The sequence below is a fragment of the Pyricularia oryzae genome, chromosome 3, assembly GCF_000002495.2.
Source record: "Pyricularia oryzae 70-15 chromosome 3, whole genome shotgun sequence".
In the NCBI taxonomy this organism is placed as follows: domain Eukaryota; kingdom Fungi; phylum Ascomycota; class Sordariomycetes; order Magnaporthales; family Pyriculariaceae; genus Pyricularia; species Pyricularia oryzae.
Genome location: NC_017849.1, coordinates 2,169,183 through 2,188,093, shown reverse-complemented (window position 1 = coordinate 2,188,093; position 18,911 = coordinate 2,169,183). Strand labels below are relative to the sequence as shown.

The following is an 18,911-nucleotide window of genomic DNA, read 5'->3' as shown; positions in this document are numbered from 1 at the left end:
TCTAGTAAATTTAATACTCACCCTAATACCGGTATTTTTGTCTAGACTAGTTCTAGTCCACTATGTATGTACTGCCTTGTCAGCCAACAAAGCCCCAAATGTCCGTCCAATTTACAAACGCCCCCCGCGTCTCCTGATAACGTTACTTGTGCAGTACTCACGCTGCAGCCGTCCATCTTGGTTCTAGCTCTGGTAGATCAGCCAGGTTGGTATCCAACCAGAATCAAAGATATTCATGCACACCTGACCGGCAGGCAGGGGAATTAGACCGTTGAAGAGAGCTCGTTCCCCACTCCTCCCTCCTATCTCTCTCTATTTGCTGGTTTACCCACCCATCATGGACCCCACACGTCACTGACTCTTTCGCCTGGCGTAACTACCTACCTAGCAGTATTGGCCCACGCGAAAAAAAAAAGAAGAAAAAAAAAAACACGATAGATCTCGACAAGCTGGGTGCTTTGCCAATGCCGACTGGCAGCTTGGCCCTGCATGCCCACAACGCACCGACTCCCCGCCAATTATCAACAAGCATCTTTACCTGGAAGTCGCTGATTTCTGTTCGAGCTTTCACCGCTAACGATTAGCAAGGTGGTGCGCTCTTTTCTCTCTTTTTTTTTTTTAATTCTTTTTTTCTGTGTCAACCTCTCGTTTCCAGCTGCTTTGCTTTTTAGTATTAGGGGCTTGCAAAGCTCATCTAATTTTCCAAAAGGGAAGGAACAATAAATAGGTGGTGTTACCCCACATCATCTCTGTCCACCGGTCCATGCAAAATTGGTGGTAGTCCATATTACTCTAGAACTTCAAAGCACCAAGCTATTGTGTGTGAATGAAGTAGAAGGAGCCAACGAGGGTCCCCCATGCCCTTTTTGGTGGCATACCATAGTACCACGTATATGGGGTGGGCCATCGGAGTCGGGCACTTAAGCCACGAAAAAAAAAGAGAAGACAGATGATCCCTCCCCCTGCCCCTCTCTTGGATCTTTCTTTTCTTTTTACATAGTACTGCGTATCATCCCACGGGAGCTTGTTTCTTTTGCATCTTGAAGAAACAAAGGTTTTGAGCGATCAATGAACCTCTGATAGGTCAACCCGGACGCCCCTGGAAAGCTTTGGCCAACAAACAACCCCTGAAATCCCGCTATAGCATTTATCATGACCTCTAAAGAGACGACACCTAGCGAGCCACAGCCGCAAGGAAAGGCTGCGGGGACCCTCGGCTCCGCATCGAACCCCACGACGGCGGCGGCGGCGCCGTCATCGTCGGACCCTGTGCCTGAGCAAACCAGCACTAGCGGCCAAGTCAGGGATGTCCCGGCTCCCCAGCAAGAAACAGCGTCTGCGCCAGGAACCACTGACACGGCCGCTGGTCCAGAATCCAGAGCTGTTGCAGCACCGCAGCCAGCACCAGAGTCGACGGCGCCCCTCACGGCTGCGGAGGACAATGTGGACCAAGGAGATGTGCTCGAGGCTGATGTGAGCAGGCCCTGGGGATCTTCTTTTCTTTTGTTTTTTTCTTTTTTTTCTTTTTTTTCTTTTCGTGTAGGGAACAAGGCCGACTGGCCGAGGGATGGTGCAGTGTCTTACCGAAGTTCCAAAGTTTTACTGACTTGGTTGCTTACTTGCAGGATGTTGTGCGCGATGATGATTCAGCCCTTGATGTGGTGAGTAGTGAGCTTGTGCAGAAAGAAATTGCCACAGCTTTGTGTTTTTATTTTCATTTCAATTTGCCGACTTCGAGCTGTGGAATAATACTAATAACACAAATTGCAAGGCTTCTTTTGGAGGAGAGAGCGCTTCTCTTGCATCGAGCATCTTGAAATACCGTGTCGAAAATGGGCGAACGTACCATGCGTACAAAGCAGGGTGTGAGTGTCCCTATTGTATTTTTTGAGTGGTGGTTGCTGACATTTGCCCTGACCAGCATACGTCCTGCCAAACGATGATGCAAGTATTCCGATTTTGGAATTTCAGGCGTGACGCGCGTCTGCTGACAAACAAAACCCGTTGTTCTTGCAGGCAGAAAATGAGCGTTTGGGTTGGTGTTCTCCTATTTTCCTGCTACCGTCGTCTATAAACGATCCACAGGAGAGCATGTTAGCTGATTACCACCGTGTCGAATGCAGACCTGCAGCATTTCCTTTGTTTTCTGACTCTGGATGATCAATTGTACATCAGCCCAGCCGGAAGGGATGGCAAACAGATTGGCAGGGTGCTAGATGCTGGCTGTGGAACTGGATGTTGGGCTTTGGACTTTGGTAAGTGAGAATGACACCTCTCAAGAGCCACAGGAATCAATCAACCGTTCTTGAGAGCTAACCGGGGAATGCGATTCGCGCAGCCGATGAGCATCCGGAATCCGAGGTATGGTTGGAATATAATGCTTTGGCTGTTCCACGACGTATATCTAGCCCCCGGATTAACAGCAAGACAGGTCATTGGCGTTGACCTGAGCCCGATCCAACCGTCCTTGTAAGTTAGCGTAGGCTTGACTGAGGGCTAGCTGAGACTTTTCTGGAGATCGCGGTCTAGACAGGAGCTAACGTGGTTCCTTGCCGGAAGCGTACCGCCAAATGTGACGTTTTACGTTGACGATATCGAGGCGGAATGGACCTTCAGCCAGCCCTTCGACTTCATCTACATGCGCATGCTCTCGGCCTCCATCGCCGACTGGCCCAAGCTGATCGATCAGGCATACAACAACCTGACACCCGGCGGCTGGATCGAGTTCCTAGACCCCATCTACCCTATGGACTGCGACGACGGAACTTTCCCCAAGGACGGAGCGCTGTACAAGTGGTCGTTCCTCCTCAACGAGGCGGCGACGAAGCTTGGCAGTTCGCTCGACTCGGGCCTCACGTACAAGCAGATGCTCTTGGACAGGGGCTTCAGCAACGTGCGCCAGGTCACGTACAAGTGGCCCATCAACGACTGGGCGGCAGACTCCAAGCACAAGAAAATTGGGCTCTACAGCCAAGAGAACATTATGCAAGGGCTCCAGGCGCTCAGCTTGGCTCTCTTCACGAGGGCGCTCCACTGGACTGCCGAGGAGCTCGAGGTGTTCCTGGTCGACGTGAGGAGGGACCTGAAGAACCGGAATGTCCATGCGTACTGGAGAATGTAAGTCGAGAGTCCTTTTTTTGATGTCGTGTCACCAGAAGTGTGATTTGATCTGGTCTGTCTAGGGACTTGGATGAGTTGCTGACGAGTACGCTGTAGAGTTGTTACATATGGCCAGAGGCCAGAGTAATGTTTTCGACTTGAGGAATCTAAATCACAGAGAACAGACAATGTCAACTAAATGAGTGCGAGTCCACAATGTTAAGTCGAGTGACCTCGGTACGGATGATTGGCCCAGTGCATCAACGCCGAGTGCAGTCTGCAGATACGAGGTGACACTTTCTGTAGTCTATGAGGCGGCCGTGATATTTTTGAAAGAACCAAGGGATCCATATTTTCCCTGCAGACTTGATTGTTGTTGCGGAGGATGTCGTCCCTTTGACGAGCCTGCGGCCCCAACGGTGATCGCTTGCGGGCCGTCGATCCTCTTTCGGACCCCAAACGACCCCTTGGCCTTTTTTTTTTCCTTTTTACAAGGCGGGATGAAGCAAGTGGCCGACAAAACTGCAACCTGGTAGAACCTGCAAAGTCACTTCCCCTCCCTTGCGTAGTAACTATTCTGTGGGTCGTCTTCATAACAAGAAGAAGGCTTTTTTTCCTTGCTGCTAGTTCAAAAACAGGGGTTTTCTGTCCGGTGAGCTTTTGATTATACCCCGCTGATCCTGTGTGTGCTGATGTTAGTGATCAGGGCCTCTATTATGTCAAAGTTGCAAATCATCTACGGATTTGTGAGCTGGACTTGGAGTTTATTGGTTTGTCAAAAGCAAAAAAAAGTCAAACAAGATAAAATTGAATGGAGTGCTTTCCCCATTCTGCAAAACAAAAATCCAAAATTTGATCACTGTGATCAATCAATTGACATCACGCGGGTGTCTGATCCCTGAGTAGGCTTTAGGCAACATTGATCACTCACCGACCAACAGCAATCGCCCAACCAGGCCTATGGGGATATAACTTCAGCTACAACCCTTGTTCCGTGAACCATTACTTGCTGTCGGCCTGCATCCCGTGATCAAGTATAAATCAGACGCTAGCTCAACTCCACAGAATCGCCTGGCCAGTTAAAACGAGGTTCCTGGATTTTTTTGTTTGTATTGAAACATGAGGTAAATATCTCACCTACGAGTTCAATTCGTCAACCAAAAAAAAAGTGCCAGGAGTGGAAGGAAAGAAAAAAGAAAGAAAATGCGTCAGCACGGGCACAGCAAGGGGGTGCCCACTGTTCGGCACTTGCATCGCCTGGCAAAAGAATACGTCCCGCACATCCACTGTAAATGGGTACTGTGAAAGTCGGATGGTTGCATGCTTGAACCTAGGTTACATTTTTTGGTTTCCTAGCCTGCCTTGGATCTTTCCTAGGTGGGTAATTAATCAATTAGTTCTGCAAGTCTTGCAATGTGTATGCCTTGTGTCGACGGGTGGCACAACAAGTGAAAAGCCGAGCAAAAGATTAATTGGTGGCCATCAAAGGTCTCTTCCCGGAGGAAGCAGCATTTGACAATACAAAGGCAACTCGAGTGTGTTGATGCAGATGCAGATATATATTGGTTGGTTATTCACCGGATGAAATCAGATTTGCATTCCTCCGCTTTCTTGGAAAGTGGCCTGATGGCGCCCCCCCTTCGACCAACGTCACTTGCCTTTTTTTTTTTTTTTTTTTTTTTTTTTCTGGGGGGGTTCGAAATGGGACCCGGGCCCATCAACGACAGGCCGATTTTGTACGTGATCAAGCTCATTCCGGCTGCCGTTTGCACATTGGGGGAAAAGAGAATCACAAGCCAAGGCAGCAAAAGCCAAAGAGAGAGGGGGCCGTGATGTAAGTGCTCGAGGTACATAGCCGCCGGTGCGATCCATGCGTGTGGTAGCCAATGAGGTGACGGTGTCACGACCACTTACAGCCCAACTGCAGATCAAAAAGCCAAGGTCAATCCCCAGGTCACATCACACGGCGACCTATCCACTGCCAGTGAGCGCACCCCTGCAGGGTCAACACTTTGTGTGCACGTCGAATCAGTTGGGCTTCACACATCACTTTTTTTTTGTGATGAAAAAAGAGTTCATTTTCACTTACCTTTGATGATCATGCTTCTTGCTTGCGAGCGGTGAGTGGGCCGGGCCGGAGTAGGAGTCTCATTGGGGGTTGGTTGACCGTCTTTCCTTTCAAGGTGAACAAATAGTTGAGCAATTCCCGCATGTTATTCAAAGCCTCCTTCTTCTATAAAAAGCCTTCCCGGACTCCTAACCAGGAGTGCCAGAAAAAAAAAGACTTCATATCTCGCAGCCTGGATGTGGTACTCCCCAAGCCTGATATCGGGTCAGACCAAGAAACACTCCTCCCGACCTTTATCATCACCACCTTGACATAATACAAAACCATACCATCCTTCAACAATGAAGCTTTTCACTATAATTATGGCCACTGCTGCCGCTTTTTCAAGCACCGTGACCGCCGCACCGGTCGAGAGCACAACCAGGTCCGCGGCGGCCTTTGATGCTTGGTTTGAGGGCTGGTCTGGGAAATCGTTTACAGGCTACAAGAAGCGCTACGAGGTTCAATGGGATGTGTGCCGTACGTGTTGATCTCCCCCGGCCTGAACATCACACAGTAGCTAGCTGCCTCCGCCCTTTGCTGACTTGCCACATGCTCATGCACAACAGATGACATTCGCGCCGACTTCCCACCCGGGACCGGTGACGGCCTGTCCACAATGAACATTGGCGACCAAGGAGTGACCGAGTGCACAATTTACAAGTAGGTTTCTTATTACTCTCTAAAGATGCCCGGGGGGAATATATTCAGCACACACGAACACCCTTCGCAGTCACTAACAGCCTCTTTCTTTCGCGTTCCCCCAGCAATCCAAACTGCAACATAAGGCCCGGTGAGGACAGGGACTGGGGTGACCGTCTCCAATGCAGCGGCGTGTACACCGACCTCGACGACCCAGAGATTGGCTGGGGCAACAAGGCCCAGTCCTTCAAGTGCTACCGTGTCCGGTAAAGGCGGGCGAGGACGCGTGAAGGGGATGGCACGCTTGCAGGGTTGGATGACAGAAACGCTCTTTTTTTTCTTTTTTTTCTTCTTCTTCTCTCTCTTTCGCTTCATGCACAGTTCGTGCGCCAATTATTTTCCATTTTTTTCTTTTTCTTGTTACGATATACCCCACCCGCAACGCCATTTGGGATCTGGTGTGAGCCCAGGAGCAAAAGACCTCCGTCAAGCCTTGGGAAGCTTCGTGACATCAATCATTGCTTTTCAGGCTGCATGTATATAGAGGGGTCATAGAACAGGCTAGATGACGACCCGCATTCCTTCAAATCATCTTGACAACATGCGAGAACAAGCACACTGTAAAACAAAATCTCTATATGCAAGTAAAGCTATGCCCATGTATGCTTACAAAAGCAAGTCATGATTTCCCTCGCTCAGCCCAGAAAAAGCAGCAACTTATAAAGACATGTCACCTCCCCTGCATCCTATCAACCACCTGCCCCAGCCACCACAAATGTATCCGCGCATCATCCGTCAGCTCCGGGTGGAAGCTCGTGGCAAAGACATTACCCTGCCTGACAGCAATGATGTCCTTCTCATCGCCCCGCGCCACGGTCCCCAACACCTCGACGCGATCCCCATCGCCGGCGGCATCGCCCGACAATATGGTCTCGACGACCGGTGCCCTGATGAAGACGCCCGGAAAAGGTCGCGTCGCCGTCGAATCATCACCCTCGCCCCCTGATCCAGCCTTATCGCCAAGGAAAGGCAGCTCCAGGTCGGCTTGGAAGCTGTGCACCTGCCGACCAAAGTGGTTGCGGTGCGCCCGCACGTGCAGGCCGCCGACGAGCTCCTGGCCGCCCTTTTTGGCGCCCGTGGCCTCGTCTGCGAGGAGGATCAAGCCTGCGCAGGTTCCCCAGGTTGATTTGCGGTCAACCCTTTTTTTCCCCCTCCATGTTAGCTTCTGTCTGGAATGATAAAGGCAATACAGATGGGAAGAAAATAAGAGACAGAGAGAGAGAGAGAGAGAGAAAAAAAAAGAAAGAAAAACAATTGTGGAAAAACATACTTGACAAAATCCCTCAGGGGCTCCATTAGGTTGGTCTGCCTGGCCACAAACGCTAGCGTCGTGCTTTCACCACCCGGGATGACGAGGCCGTCGCACCGGGCCAGCTGGTCCGGCGTCCTGACTTCGAGAAACTCAAATTCGGGCACTCGCTTGGCGGCGACATGACGGCTTCCGAACAAGGTCGACGCCCTTTGCAGCAGCTTCAGGTGCTCTTCAAAGGCGCCCTGGAGGGCCAGGACGCCGACCGTTACTTTTACCTCTGTCATGGTCATTATTGCAAAGAATGATAATAAAAAAAAATAAAAATAAAAAAAAAGACCGCTACAAGTGGGTAAAATTCAGGGGTGTGGCTCGTGGCCAATGCAGATAAAAAAAATTGTGATTAAAGAACTGCAGTTGTCTTTGCTAGTCAATTCTGAGCGGGATCGGACAGCCCGGATGATGCACGGCGGAGATGTTATCAATAAAGAAACCAAGAGCCGAGAGGCGAAAATGCGCTACGCCCTGCCGACAAAAAGGATGGCTTCTTAGAATGTCTTGGCCAGGTGGTTGTTCGACCATGCAAAGCGCCCTTTGGATGACAACAGGCAGATGCGCTACGAAAATGCTGCATAAGAGGAGGGTGTAAGGGTGGCCAAACACTGACCCTTGGCGGCTTGTACCGGCAAAAGGAACAAAAATGAGTCAAGTGTGGCCGCTAAAAACCATCCAGGTCGATCTGTGATAACAACCAACCCGAGGAGGGTACATAGCGAGGGGGGCAATAAAAAAAGAAGAATAAAAACACGCCAACCAAGCACATGGAAAATAGAGCCGTTACCGATACAAGATGCTGCACTCAAATCACCACATCGCCCCGCCATCAAGGGACAACTGAGCAATTTTGATCATGCACAGCAGCCCGTGCCATGTAGAACGCAGAGTCGGGTAATGAATTTTACGAGTCGTGATTAGAAATCCGGCTTCGGCATCCTCCTGGTGCGTGCGAGACCGGCGGCCCCTAGATGGACCATCGTCTTCACCGTACGGTGTGCAACTGTATTGGACGGGCTCTTGTCCCGTATTCCGACGACCGTATTCCGTAAGGGCTTTTTTTTTCTGAAAGAATTCGTCAACCGTTGTGCGTAAGAATGCCGAGCCGTCGATCGTGGTTGGTGGACTAGCAACCCGTGAAAAAAGATGATTCTAGACCCATCCCCGATCGAGAAAATATTTCTCTTTACATAGGAATCGATATGACTCCCAGGTTTCATTGACATGAGAGCAGACGCCGACTGGCGGGAATCGGGCCTCTGGATTTCCCAAGCCAAGTAGCCTAACACACCAATCCCTGATGTGCATCCGATGATGGGTGCCCATTTCCGCCACTTCGTCCCGCGTTGGGTTTTAGACTTTTTTTTTTTTTTTTCTCTCTTCTCTTGCCTAGCGAAATTTCCCCTCAGTACATGGTAAGCTCTAGGTAGTAAGCTAGCAGCGCGACAAGAACAGTTCCATGACCCCACAGCGTGTAACTCGGGCAGGATGCCTCAACTTACTTTCTGCGTAATACGCTCCGGTGCATTTTCTGCCGTATACTTAGAGCGGGGCCCCGGCAGCCACGATCGATGCAGGGTTCATTGATCATAGCGGGATGATATTTTTTCTGCCTATGACTCTTTAGTTTCCCAAGAACTTATTGCCGCAATAATATTCGTCTGCAAGCGTCTCTGATTTTTTTCCTGCTTCTTTTCTCCTCATTCCACTTGATCTGTAGCAAGCAACATTTTGTGTTAGAGCTTCATACAAACAAAAGATATTGCATCTTCGTCAGAACACATACCTCATTCGAATATCAAAGATGGCCTCGACAACTTCCAATGGCAACGGCCACCCCGCATCCGCCACCAATGGCAGCAACGGCACCTCCAACATCCCCAGCTTCGCCGTCAAGGCCGGCCTGGCCCAGATGCTCAAGGGTGGTGTCATCATGGATGTGACCAACGCAGAGCAAGCCCGCATCGCCGAGGAGGCCGGAGCTTGCGCCGTCATGGCCCTCGAGCGTGTGCCTGCTGATATTCGCCGTGATGGTGGCGTCGCCCGCATGTCCGACCCTGCAATGATCCGCGAGATCAAGGCCGCTGTCACCATCCCCGTCATGGCCAAGGCGCGTATTGGCCACTTTGTCGAAGCCCAGATTCTCGAGTCCCTCGAGGTCGACTACGTCGACGAGAGCGAGGTCCTGACGCCTGCAGATGAGAAATACCATATTGAGAAGTCCGACTTCGCAGTCCCCTTCGTGTGCGGCTGCCGAAACCTCGGCGAGGCATTGAGGAGGATCGCCGAGGGTGCCGCCATGATCCGCACCAAGGGAGAGGCCGGCACGGGAGATGTCGTCCAGGCCGTGACTCACATGCGCACGCTCAAGGCCGACATTGCAAGGGCCAAGGCTGCGCTGAACGAGGGTGGCATGCCGGCGCTGCGGGCCATCGCACGAGAGCTCGAGTGCGACCCTGCCCTGTTGAAGCAAACAGTCGACTTGGGACGCCTGCCGGTAGTTAACTTTGCGGCAGGTGGAATCGCCACGCCGGCTGATGCAGCGTTGATGATGCAGCTCGGCTGCGATGGTGTTTTCGTCGGTAGCGGAATCTTCAAGTCGGGTGACCCTGCCAAGCGCGCAAAGGCCATAGTTCAGGCCACCACACACTTCCGTGATGCAAAGATGCTTGCAGAGTATAGCAGCGGACTGGGAGAGGCCATGGTCGGGATAAACTGCGATAGCATGCAGCAGTCGGAGAAGCTGGCGGTTCGGGGATGGTAATGGGTCAACCCAGGTCTAGGCCAAGGGGTGCATCGATTATGGAGCTAGAATGCGTGTAAAAGTAAATCAATAGGCTTCAAAATATAGCCTCACGAAACCATCCGTGCTGTCCAGTCTCTGTTTGTGTCCATGTCGCACAGCATTGTCCATCTTTAGTCGCGCCCAATGACATCGTCCACTTCATCTTCGACAAGCTCACTATTCGCTGGAGGAAAATGAGAGAAGAGTAGTACGATCATCGCGAGAACAGCGACGGCCTGTGAAAAAAAAAGAAATTAAAAAAAAAGTGAGAATCCAGACCAGGCAAACAATATGGCCATAGCTAGGAGTAGACGTACCGCATTGAGGAAGAAGGTGAGATGTGCCTGACCAATCTCAGCTAGAGTGGAGAACACAAAGCCGAAAAGACTGAGTGTTGAAAGGTTGGCAATATTCTCGACGAGTGTGATGGCTCCCAGAGCGTCTGTACGTTGAGAAGGCGGGCACATTTCCGTGATGACACCTTTGGCAGCGGGCGCCGTCCCTGACGCAAATGGTAGGAGAAAAGCCGCTATTGGCCCAGTAGTTAACTGTCAGTAAGAAGACCTGTAAGATGATGTACTCGATTCTCTTACCGATGTACATGTGCCAACCCTCAGTCGCATACGCTGCGACAGATGTGACAGCAGCGTCGACAAGCAAGCTCGAGCGAAGGAAATACAGGTCAAAACCGCGTCCAGCCGTTTCTTCGACAGGCGCAGGCGCCATGGGTTCCAGCGGCTGATCCTCTCCTTGAACCCCTGTTGGTGCATTGAAAAGTCTCGGGTCTGTCGGCATCTCAAGAGGTGGGGTCTCGACCTCTGATGGCTGAGTATGCGAGGCCTTGATGAACCATGTCCTACCCCAGTCAATGATTTTGGGGAACATGAAGGTCAGGAAGCCAGCCCTCATGAGTGCATTCCCCGAGATCAATCGTCCGTTGTCGGCTTGAGTGAAGCCAAACGTATTAGATGTGTATAGTTGCACAAGGGTTGTGACATAACCAGTAGCCAGCTGTGTCCAGCTTGAATGTCAACAAACGGTTCCATGGGTTCTCAAAAAAGTACCATCTAAGCTTGCAGAAAAGACTTACCACCCCCATAAACACCCCAGAGCACAAGAAAAAAACGCCGTAGTGTTTCTTGACCTGACCGTTGGCAAGGCGTACCTTTTGTGGTTTCAAGACTTTCAGTGGCGCGAAGAACCCTTTTACACCTCTTGGAGCTTTATTGCCTGCTGCAACGGCGCTTGGGGGTAGATAAGGGATAGCAAGGCGAACATAAACCGTGGCTATGAGGAAGCACACGAATGCTGTCTCGAAAGGCCGCCTGATGCCAAATGAATCGCCTAGCATCCCGCCGGCTAAAACAGTGACGAAATATCATCGTGTCAGAGAAAGATCCAGAGTGCGAATCGGAGCCGCAGAGCCTACCTAGAAAGCCGATTGCTTGACCAAGCATAAGACAGCCCTGCAATTTACCAAAGACGGCTGTCCGCTGCTTGGGCTCGACCACCTCGCTAGCGATGGTATTCACAATAAGTCTGGTTCACCATGGTCAGCTACCGCAGAAGAAAGGGACACATATGAACTCGCTCTTGAGATTTCGGATTTGAATACTTACATATAGCCCGCCGGCCCCCCAAATGTAGTGATGACCTGGGTGGCCTGGAACGTAATGATGCCCTTCTGCCCACCGAGGAGAACGCCAAAGATCTGGGCAGCCACCCTAATGGCAGGAATGAAGACCTGGATCATAAGGGCAGCTCGCGGCCCCAGCGTCTTGGCCTGCCATGCCGAGATGAAAAGGTTGCATGTCCCGCATAGGGTCGTGCTCACCGCTAGGATGGCTAGCTGGGCGGCGGTGCGCGCGGCGATCTCGTTGCGGTCGCACCGGTCTCTTTTTCCATCAGTGCCCTGATATGGATCATGGTGTTCTTCGTCATAGTACACATCGCAAACCATCTGGCGGAAGATGTAGATTATCCTGCGTCGTCCAGCATCGCCATTTTGTGCGGATATTGGTTAGCCTGCCGAGCTGACTTGGGTAAAGTGGAACGAAGGTTGGCTCATGCTGTATCCTTTGAGTGGGAACAGAGAGCTGAGAAAAATAATATTAAGAAAGAAAAAAAAACACAGAATCTAGTTCTTATCATTCAAATAAAATGGAAAACGCACGGGACTTGGGTAAAGGAGAAAGAAAGAGTGATCAGGAAACCTGCCACGAGGACGCGGCTGGCGGGACTCCATATTGACCAACGCTGCTTCGTGGGGGATCCTCGATAAGGATCAGGATTGAGGAGCGGAGTGGACTCGTCCAACTCCGGGGACGGAGCTTGGGGCGACATTGATATAAGCCTCGTAGCCAAGCTTTTTTCCTGTGACTCGATCTATTCGGGGAAAAGTTAAAGGAACCAAGAGAACAGTGGTGGAGGTGGAAAAATATTGTGCAACGGGAGGAATCGTCGGTTCCGCTGGGGGTTCACAGAGATTGCCTGCCGGAGGATCAAGAGCCCCACTGGAATTGCCTGCCGGTCAAAATGTTATCCACTGAAGACCCTCTGAAATGGCAAGTGTGACCCGACAATACCATGAGAAAATTGAGGGATGAACTGGCTTTTATTCTATATCATTCTTTATCGCTCGCCGTTTGCGCCGGTATTCGGACTTTCTCCGAGGACGCTTACAAAAATGACAAAGTCAGGGTTTCAATGCTGCTAACATGAAGTAATAAAATCGTATCCTCTGTCCAAGGCAATTCTGGCTCCCAAATCGCATCTGATGGGCTATACCATCAAGACAACAAAAAAAAACAAAAAAACCAAAAAAAAAAAAAACCCAGAGCAATGGACTTAGGCAAACTTCTGGAAAGACTCAGTCGAGATATGGAATATAGTAGGTCAAAAAGTCAATATCGTAGCTCTTTTCAAAAACGGGAAAACCACCTCTATCCAAATCGAAACCCCTTTTGGAGGTGGCTGTGTCATTGGCCTGGCTATTGCCACAAAATATTACCTCGAGGAGACGCTCGAATGGCTAAGCATTTTTCTTTTAGGCGACAAAAGTGAATGATCTGGGAATCATTGTATCATACCCAAGATCAATGTATCCAAAATCATCCATCTCCTCAATGTCACACAGTGTGAACCCCCTACACCGAGCGGCATTGCCCATCATAGAGTACCTTGTGCTCCGGAGCCCTGTCCCCTTGGAATGGGATTTGCACCAGGACCGTCGGTTCGTCACTCGGAAACTCGGTGAAGTGTCCTCTAATCGTGCTCACAGCCTTGGTGTCCGCTGCAATGACCATCGAAGACACCACCGTCCCCGGCATCAGGTAAGCCGTGTGCGTCACCTCCGGCCCGCCGGCTGCCATCGAACCTGCCGCTGGGCTCGGGGTAGATGACGACCCGTTGGGAACAGGGGCTGGAGAGGTGACCCGTATCAGGCCGTTGAGGACCATTGTAAGTCTAACAGAGCCATGCTTTGTTAATCGGCAGAACGGAAAGGTTGCAAAAAGCGGGCAGCTTGGTCAAATGCCAGCAGAACCTACTGAAACCTAGGAGCCCAAGCCTCGCCGACGGTTGTGCGCGGCTGGATGATGGACCATGACGCCTTTTCCATTTCGCCCAGGTCGTAGTTCATGGCGGAGCGGGCCTCTTCAGGAATTGCAGCGAGCTGCCAGCATTGTATCACCGAGATGCCATCGCGTGATGAGAGAGCGGTGACGTTCAGAGGGACACCCTGAACCTGGGCGACTGCTTGCAAAAGCAGAATATACAAAATAGTACTTATCATTGTTTGGTAGCGTGTTCGTACTTTAATAGTCTAAAAGAATTCGAGTCGAGGTCGCCCTTCTTTCTCAATGTCAATACACAAGACAAACATGCCGGTTACTCTGTATGAGGTTGGGCCTCTTTTTTTTGTTGGTGATTGGGTGCCGAGGGGCACGAAGTGAGTGAGCTCAGATTGCCCAATAGGCAATTGGCCTTTAAGCCTCTCACGTCAAGCCGCCCATGAAATCCTTGAACCCGGCACTCAACCAAAGTAGCGCAGGCTAGACTCTGAGGGGTTACAGCATCTCAATCTGCTACCTCGATGCCCGTGTTTCCTGAACTCCAACGCAATGCATTCCTCCCAATCGAAATTCCTATCATCACTTCAAGCTGAGGTCAAAGCAACCAACCCGATTTTTTTGATAAGGCCAACGGATTCAAAGATAGAGCTCGAAAGAACGGCTGCAAAGGCTTCACCTCCTGCCACGCCCTTGGGCCCCTCCTCCCATCATTCCACCCATCTGCTTCATCATGGCCGCCATGTCCATGCCGCCGGGCATGCCACCACCGGCACCGCCCAGCATCTTCATCAGGCTTCCCATGTCCGGCATGCCGCCGGCACCGCCAGCACCACCCATGCTCTGCAACCTCTTCTGCATAGCCGCGAGCTGCTGCTGCTTGTTGCCGCCGCCCATGGCCTGCTGTGCCCTTTGCATGTTCTTCATGTTGCCTCCCATCTTCTTGGCCATGCCGGCCATCATCCTCTGCTGCGTCAGCAAATCCTCCACCTCGCGCACGTGAGTTCCTGACCCCCGCGCTACCCTCGTCATCCGCGTCGGCTGCTCCGTGAAGATCTTGCCGTCGCTGTCGAGCTCCTTGTCTGTCATCGAATCGCAGATGTAGATCATGCGCTTCAGCTTGCCGGTTCCTTCCTCGTCGTCCATCCCCTGCATCATGTTGCTCATGCCGGGGATCATACCCGCCATCTTGGACAGCGGGCCCATCTTCATTATGTTCTGGAGCTGGTCGCGCAGATCTCTTATAGTGAATATTCCTTCCGTGATGTGTTTTATGGTATCCTTTTGGTCTAGTTTGAGAGACTGCACGTGCTCCACAAGCCCTGCCATATCTCCCATCCCCAGTAATTTCGAGATGAACTGCTGCGGCGCGAAACGCTCTAGATCCAGCATGTGCTCACCGGTACCGATAAATACGATAGGGGTGTGTGTTGCTGCAACCGCTGATATCGCACCACCACCACTTGCGTGGCCGTCCGTCTTTGTGATTATAATAGCTCCAAAATCAGCCGCCTCCTTGAACGCCTTTGCCTGCGCCTCGGCTTGTTGTCCAATGCTCGCATCCAAAACCATGATCGTTTCGTCTGGCTTGACCGCCTTCTGAATATCCATCATCTCCTGGAACAGCGCCGACTCTTGCCTGTGCCTTCCCGAGGTATCGACAATAATGACCTCGAACCGCTCCTTCTTGAACTTGTCCACACCCTCCCTCGCCACGACCGCCGGATCCGTCTCGGTCAGGGAGCCGTAGTATGGTATCTTGGCCTTGGTCGCGTTCTGCTTCAACTGGTCGAACGCACCGGCTCGAAAGGTGTCGGCACACACCAGACAGGCCTTGAAACCCCTGCTCTGGTAGTGCCGCGCCAGCTTTGTACATGTCGTCGTCTTTCCGGCACCCTGCAGACCGACAAACATGATGACGTTGGACTTGCCCTTCTTCGGCTTGAAGGGCTCGGCGTGGGGATCGACGAGGCTAACAAGCTCGTCGAAGACGGCCTTTTGGATCAACCGCTTCTTGTTGACTGCGGGCGGGAGTTCCTTGAAGTTGACGGTTGATTTTATCGATTTGCGCAGCTGGCCGACGAGGCGCACGTTGACATCGGCTTCGAGAAGCGCGGCGCAAATCTCTTTGAGCATGCCATCGAAAGCCTGTGGTCAGATGATGGTATGTTAGTCGCCATTTACCATGCATAGGATTTCTCAATATGGCTTGATGAAGAGGAAGGCGGGTGTGCTGGGTCGTCGACTTGCCTTCTCATCGAGGTTCGGGGCCCGCGTCAGGTCTGACACGGCGGCATTGATGCGCCGCCCAAGATCTTGAAGAACCATGTTGTTGGAAGCGACTGCGTCGCCGTCGCAATATTTGGGGGAAAATTTGGCGACGACTTATGCGTATTGATGGTTTGCGATGTTGGTCACTGTCGGCCGTGACTTCAGGCGCTGTAGACTGGTGGGGCAGGCGTCGCTTCAGGCTGTTGTTCCTGGGCCCCGCGTTTAGCCCACAGCTTCAAGTCACCCTAACCCGTGACGATCCATTTTTTGCCACTTGCACCCGTGCGGTAACTGCGGTTGGCATTTCTTCTTTTCACCATAACAAAAGTCAGGGTCTTGACCGACCATCACATACGACCATACCCACTGTAATATACGGGATCCCGTCCGCTCTCCCCTGAAATACTTGCGCTCAGTAGTGATAGCGACACAGCCTTCTTCGCGCCTTTCGTCCAGCATCCACCATGTGGACGGATTGACTTCAAACTGGTGGTAAGCGCTCAACAGTATATATACTGTGTGGGTCAAATATCGGTGCTTCGGGGTTCTGAGAGCCATGTCGAATGCGGCTTGGCGGATGAGAGGATGGGAAGAGCAGGCCTCCTGTCAACAATGTTAAGTTGGTTCTTGGAGTTGCATCGAGGGACGCTGACGCCAATTACAGCCAACAACTGCAGCGAATGATATAATTGACATCGAGAGTACCTAGGCATTGGCTGCTTGTTGACAGACATCTATTCGCTATCAATCGCCATTTTCTCGCGTGAGGTAGATTGCGTCTTCACCATAACCGCGCAGCTTTTCCACCATAAGCTCGTCAGTCGCACCACGCACAAATCCAAAACGAGCCCAGAAATGCTGCGTGCCATACACAGAAACCAAAGACGTACTGCTATACTGGTTTCCAACAGCAAGCAACCTCTCAATGCATTCGGATGCTAGTCCCTCCCCGCGAAACTCTGGTAGAATCGCAACGTCGTGGATGTAGTATTGGTCTGCATCGTGTGCTATCTGACCCAGCAGGCTGTCGAGTGCAGGTGGCCTGCTCTCAAGGATGGGGTGTGAAATGGCATAGCCGCAAACTTTATTCTTTTCGACGTCGATCAATACCAAACAGCCACCGGGAAAGAGCTGGACACGCTCTTTGTAGACCAAGTCACTCTCTGGCAGTGATGGATGCACCACATTGCTGACATGAAGGAGATGAGGAATGTCTCCTATGCTTGCTTGACGCCAGACCGGCATTTCTGGGATATTTAAAAGATTGCAGGCAAATCGGACTGGGAGTTCATTGGACTTTTGCTCAGAATTCAAGGCGCGTTTGTCTAGAGCACTGGGAGCAGTTGAGAGAGCCTCTGGAGTTTTGACGAAGAGGAAGATGACAAGACAGGTTTCCCAGTCTAGGGACCCATCCTCCACTATTAAAATCTAGCCTGGGCCCATCACCTCGAGTATGTACCTACCTTACCTACCCTGCAGTGGTCATCAAGCCACAAACCTCCTGGAGGAACCCCTGATGAAGAGCCATGACAGCCGGCACCATAGGGGGCATGATCTGAACGAAACAGATACCACAGGTCTCAGCCTTGGGATCGATAAACCACAGTATGCTCGGCATGCCACCCCACATGATCGTCCCAGTGTTGACGACGCCCTCGCGCCCCTCGATGCACACCATGCCAGCAAAGCTCCACGACTTGCGCAAGTCATCCGGCAAGCCGGTGCCCACCGTCCGCGAAATGAAGGGCGACGACTCGATCCAGGAGTTCATGGAATCTTCGCATCGTTGGTCCAACTGCGGGCGGAACATTTCGTCCCACGAAGCCTCGTTCAGCAGCTTGCCGTCCCGCCGCGCAACGGCCTTGAGGAATGTAAAGTACGCCTCCGGGGTAGCCCACGAGCCGCCACCACCGAGGCAGACCGTTGCACCAAACACTGGATCGAAATCCGGAAGGTGTTTGGCCGGCGGGGCCATGGTGTTCTCGTCCAGCGTGCTCATGTCAGTCTTGCGAGCCTTGGGACCGGGGTACTTGTCCGGAGAGAATGTGAATTCGCCTTCGGGTATGCCGAGAGGCTTGAGGATGCGCTCGATCAACAATTCGTCGAGCGTCCGTCCCGTCAGTCTCTCGATCAGCAGTCCGGCCGTGTCCGAGCTGGAACTATATCTCCAGCCCGAGCCGGGTTGATACGTTAAAGGGATGGACGTCTTGTCTTCGACAGTCGTGCCCATCCAAGGCTGCTCGCCGCGTTGCATGCGCCACTTGGCAAGCATCGGGCTCATGACATCGTACTCGGCACCCGATGTGTGTGCCAGGAGCATTCTCAAAGTGACGGGCACCTCAACAGGCTTGATAATGGGCTCGTCGGTATTTTCATCGAAGCCTTCGAGGATGCCCTTACTGCTCAGCTTGGGAAGCAGCCGGGCAACAGGCTCGGCATCATCTAGGTTGATGAGTCCGTCTTGGACGACCTGCAAGGCCAACACCGCCGTCATGAGCTTGGTGCAGGATGCTATCGAGACTACCGTGTCCATATCGAATGCCGGGTTCCCAGGTTGCAACTGGGACCGGACACCGGCGGCGTGGGAGTATATGGTCTCGTCATTCTTGGCGGCAAGCAGTGCGAAGCCAGGAAGGAGACCTTCTTCGACCGCTTTGGCGTACTTTTGAGGGAACTCGTAAGACATGGTTTCTTCTGATTCGCGTTTACAGCAAATGCAACGAGAAGGGAGGCGTTTTCTAGTTCTAGATCAAAATGACTGAACTGAACTAAAAACCAACGGACTTTTTATACAAGAGTGGGGGTGCTCACATCACTAGTGAGGTGGATTTGTCAACGTGGACACAAAATTAGCCGACCGTCCGCTGCCGACGGCCATAAATACGTTCATAGCAAGTTCTATGTAAACGTGGTCAAGTTGGTGAGGCCTCCGCAGATGATACAGATGCAAAGACAATCCTGGTCGATAAGGCTGGGCGTTTTGAACCATTTATTTGTCAATGTTAATTGGCCGACCTGCGATGCTGACAGCCATAACGCTTATAGTAAGTCTTTATCGTCGTTTCAAAGTCTGCG

The 18,911-nt window shown here is 51.7% G+C and overlaps 9 protein-coding genes across 9 annotated transcripts; 3 read left to right on the top strand and 6 right to left on the bottom strand.

Annotated features, from left to right (window-relative positions):
- The first annotated feature begins 348 nt into the window (after nt 1–348).
- Nucleotides 349–3,442, top strand: MGG_05983 (uncharacterized protein). The gene is made up of 10 exons (XM_003711780.1): nt 349–1,473; nt 1,626–1,661; nt 1,772–1,865; nt 1,922–1,944; nt 2,017–2,035; nt 2,124–2,255; nt 2,339–2,361; nt 2,432–2,469; nt 2,560–3,117; nt 3,217–3,442. Exons 1-10 carry the CDS (start codon nt 1,153–1,155, stop codon nt 3,245–3,247), a joined length of 1,275 nt encoding a protein of 424 aa, XP_003711828.1. The 5' UTR covers nt 349–1,152; the 3' UTR covers nt 3,248–3,442.
- Nucleotides 3,443–4,723: 1,281 nt separating this feature from the next.
- MGG_05982 (uncharacterized protein) lies at nt 4,724–6,467 on the top strand. The gene is made up of 4 exons (XM_003711779.1): nt 4,724–4,933; nt 5,027–5,686; nt 5,776–5,869; nt 5,974–6,467. Exons 2-4 carry the CDS (start codon nt 5,509–5,511, stop codon nt 6,116–6,118), a joined length of 417 nt encoding a protein of 138 aa, XP_003711827.1. The 5' UTR covers nt 4,724–4,933; nt 5,027–5,508; the 3' UTR covers nt 6,119–6,467.
- Nucleotides 6,468–6,578: 111 nt separating this feature from the next.
- MGG_05981 (glutamine amidotransferase subunit pdxT) lies at nt 6,579–7,450 on the bottom strand (the record flags this gene model as incomplete). Its single annotated transcript, XM_003711778.1, has 2 exons — nt 6,579–7,047; nt 7,179–7,450. 2 exons carry the CDS (start codon nt 7,448–7,450, stop codon nt 6,579–6,581), a joined length of 741 nt encoding a protein of 246 aa, XP_003711826.1.
- Nucleotides 7,451–8,615: 1,165 nt separating this feature from the next.
- MGG_05980 (pyridoxine biosynthesis protein PDX1) lies at nt 8,616–10,053 on the top strand. Its single transcript, XM_003711777.1, has one exon. It carries the CDS (start codon nt 9,016–9,018, stop codon nt 9,973–9,975), a length of 960 nt encoding a protein of 319 aa, XP_003711825.1. The 5' UTR covers nt 8,616–9,015; the 3' UTR covers nt 9,976–10,053.
- A 74-nt stretch (nt 10,054–10,127) lies between these two features.
- Nucleotides 10,128–12,339, bottom strand: MGG_05979 (uncharacterized protein; the record flags this gene model as incomplete). Its single annotated transcript, XM_003711776.1, has 7 exons — nt 10,128–10,232; nt 10,314–10,525; nt 10,590–11,007; nt 11,087–11,355; nt 11,426–11,535; nt 11,616–11,978; nt 12,170–12,339. The coding sequence occupies 7 exons, from the start codon at nt 12,337–12,339 to the stop codon at nt 10,128–10,130; spliced, it is 1,647 nt and encodes a 548-aa protein (XP_003711824.1).
- A 236-nt stretch (nt 12,340–12,575) lies between these two features.
- MGG_05978 (uncharacterized protein) lies at nt 12,576–13,810 on the bottom strand. Its single transcript, XM_003711775.1, has 2 exons — nt 13,545–13,810; nt 12,576–13,461 (listed from the first exon to the last, which is right to left on the bottom strand). The coding sequence occupies exons 1-2, from the start codon at nt 13,787–13,789 to the stop codon at nt 13,143–13,145; spliced, it is 564 nt and encodes a 187-aa protein (XP_003711823.1). The 5' UTR covers nt 13,790–13,810; the 3' UTR covers nt 12,576–13,142.
- A 430-nt stretch (nt 13,811–14,240) lies between these two features.
- MGG_05977 (signal recognition particle protein) lies at nt 14,241–15,893 on the bottom strand (the record flags this gene model as incomplete). Its single annotated transcript, XM_003711774.1, has 2 exons — nt 14,241–15,691; nt 15,812–15,893. 2 exons carry the CDS (start codon nt 15,891–15,893, stop codon nt 14,241–14,243), a joined length of 1,533 nt encoding a protein of 510 aa, XP_003711822.1.
- A 687-nt stretch (nt 15,894–16,580) lies between these two features.
- Nucleotides 16,581–17,096, bottom strand: MGG_16730 (uncharacterized protein; the record flags this gene model as incomplete). Its single annotated transcript, XM_003711773.1, has 1 exon — nt 16,581–17,096. A coding segment is annotated over one exon (516 nt), but the record flags the coding sequence as incomplete, so codon positions are not given.
- Nucleotides 17,097–17,304: 208 nt separating this feature from the next.
- Nucleotides 17,305–18,522, bottom strand: MGG_05976 (beta-lactamase; the record flags this gene model as incomplete). Its single annotated transcript, XM_003711772.1, has 1 exon — nt 17,305–18,522. One exon carries the CDS (start codon nt 18,520–18,522, stop codon nt 17,305–17,307), a length of 1,218 nt encoding a protein of 405 aa, XP_003711820.1.
- Nucleotides 18,523–18,911: the final 389 nt, after the last annotated feature.

Bases quoted from the DNA above. Each gene is read 5' to 3' on its own strand.
- MGG_05983 (XM_003711780.1), top strand. From the start codon at position 1,153: ATGACCTCTAAAGAGACGACACCTAGCGAGCCACAGCCGCAAGGAAAG. The intron at 2,470-2,559 runs GTAAGTTAGCGT...CCTTGCCGGAAG, and splicing joins AGCCCGATCCAACCGTCCTT to CGTACCGCCAAATGTGACGT. The intron at 3,118-3,216 runs GTAAGTCGAGAG...AGTACGCTGTAG, and splicing joins GTCCATGCGTACTGGAGAAT to AGTTGTTACATATGGCCAGA.
- MGG_05982 (XM_003711779.1), top strand. From the start codon at position 5,509: ATGAAGCTTTTCACTATAATTATGGCCACTGCTGCCGCTTTTTCAAGC. The intron at 5,687-5,775 runs GTACGTGTTGAT...CATGCACAACAG, and splicing joins GGTTCAATGGGATGTGTGCC to ATGACATTCGCGCCGACTTC. The intron at 5,870-5,973 runs GTAGGTTTCTTA...GCGTTCCCCCAG, and splicing joins ACCGAGTGCACAATTTACAA to CAATCCAAACTGCAACATAA.
- MGG_05980 (XM_003711777.1), top strand. From the start codon at position 9,016: ATGGCCTCGACAACTTCCAATGGCAACGGCCACCCCGCATCCGCCACC.
- MGG_05978 (XM_003711775.1), bottom strand. From the start codon at position 13,789: ATGATAAGTACTATTTTGTATATTCTGCTTTTGCAAGCAGTCGCCCAG. The intron at 13,462-13,544 runs GTAGGTTCTGCT...TGGCTCTGTTAG, and splicing joins GCTTGGGCTCCTAGGTTTCA to ACTTACAATGGTCCTCAACG.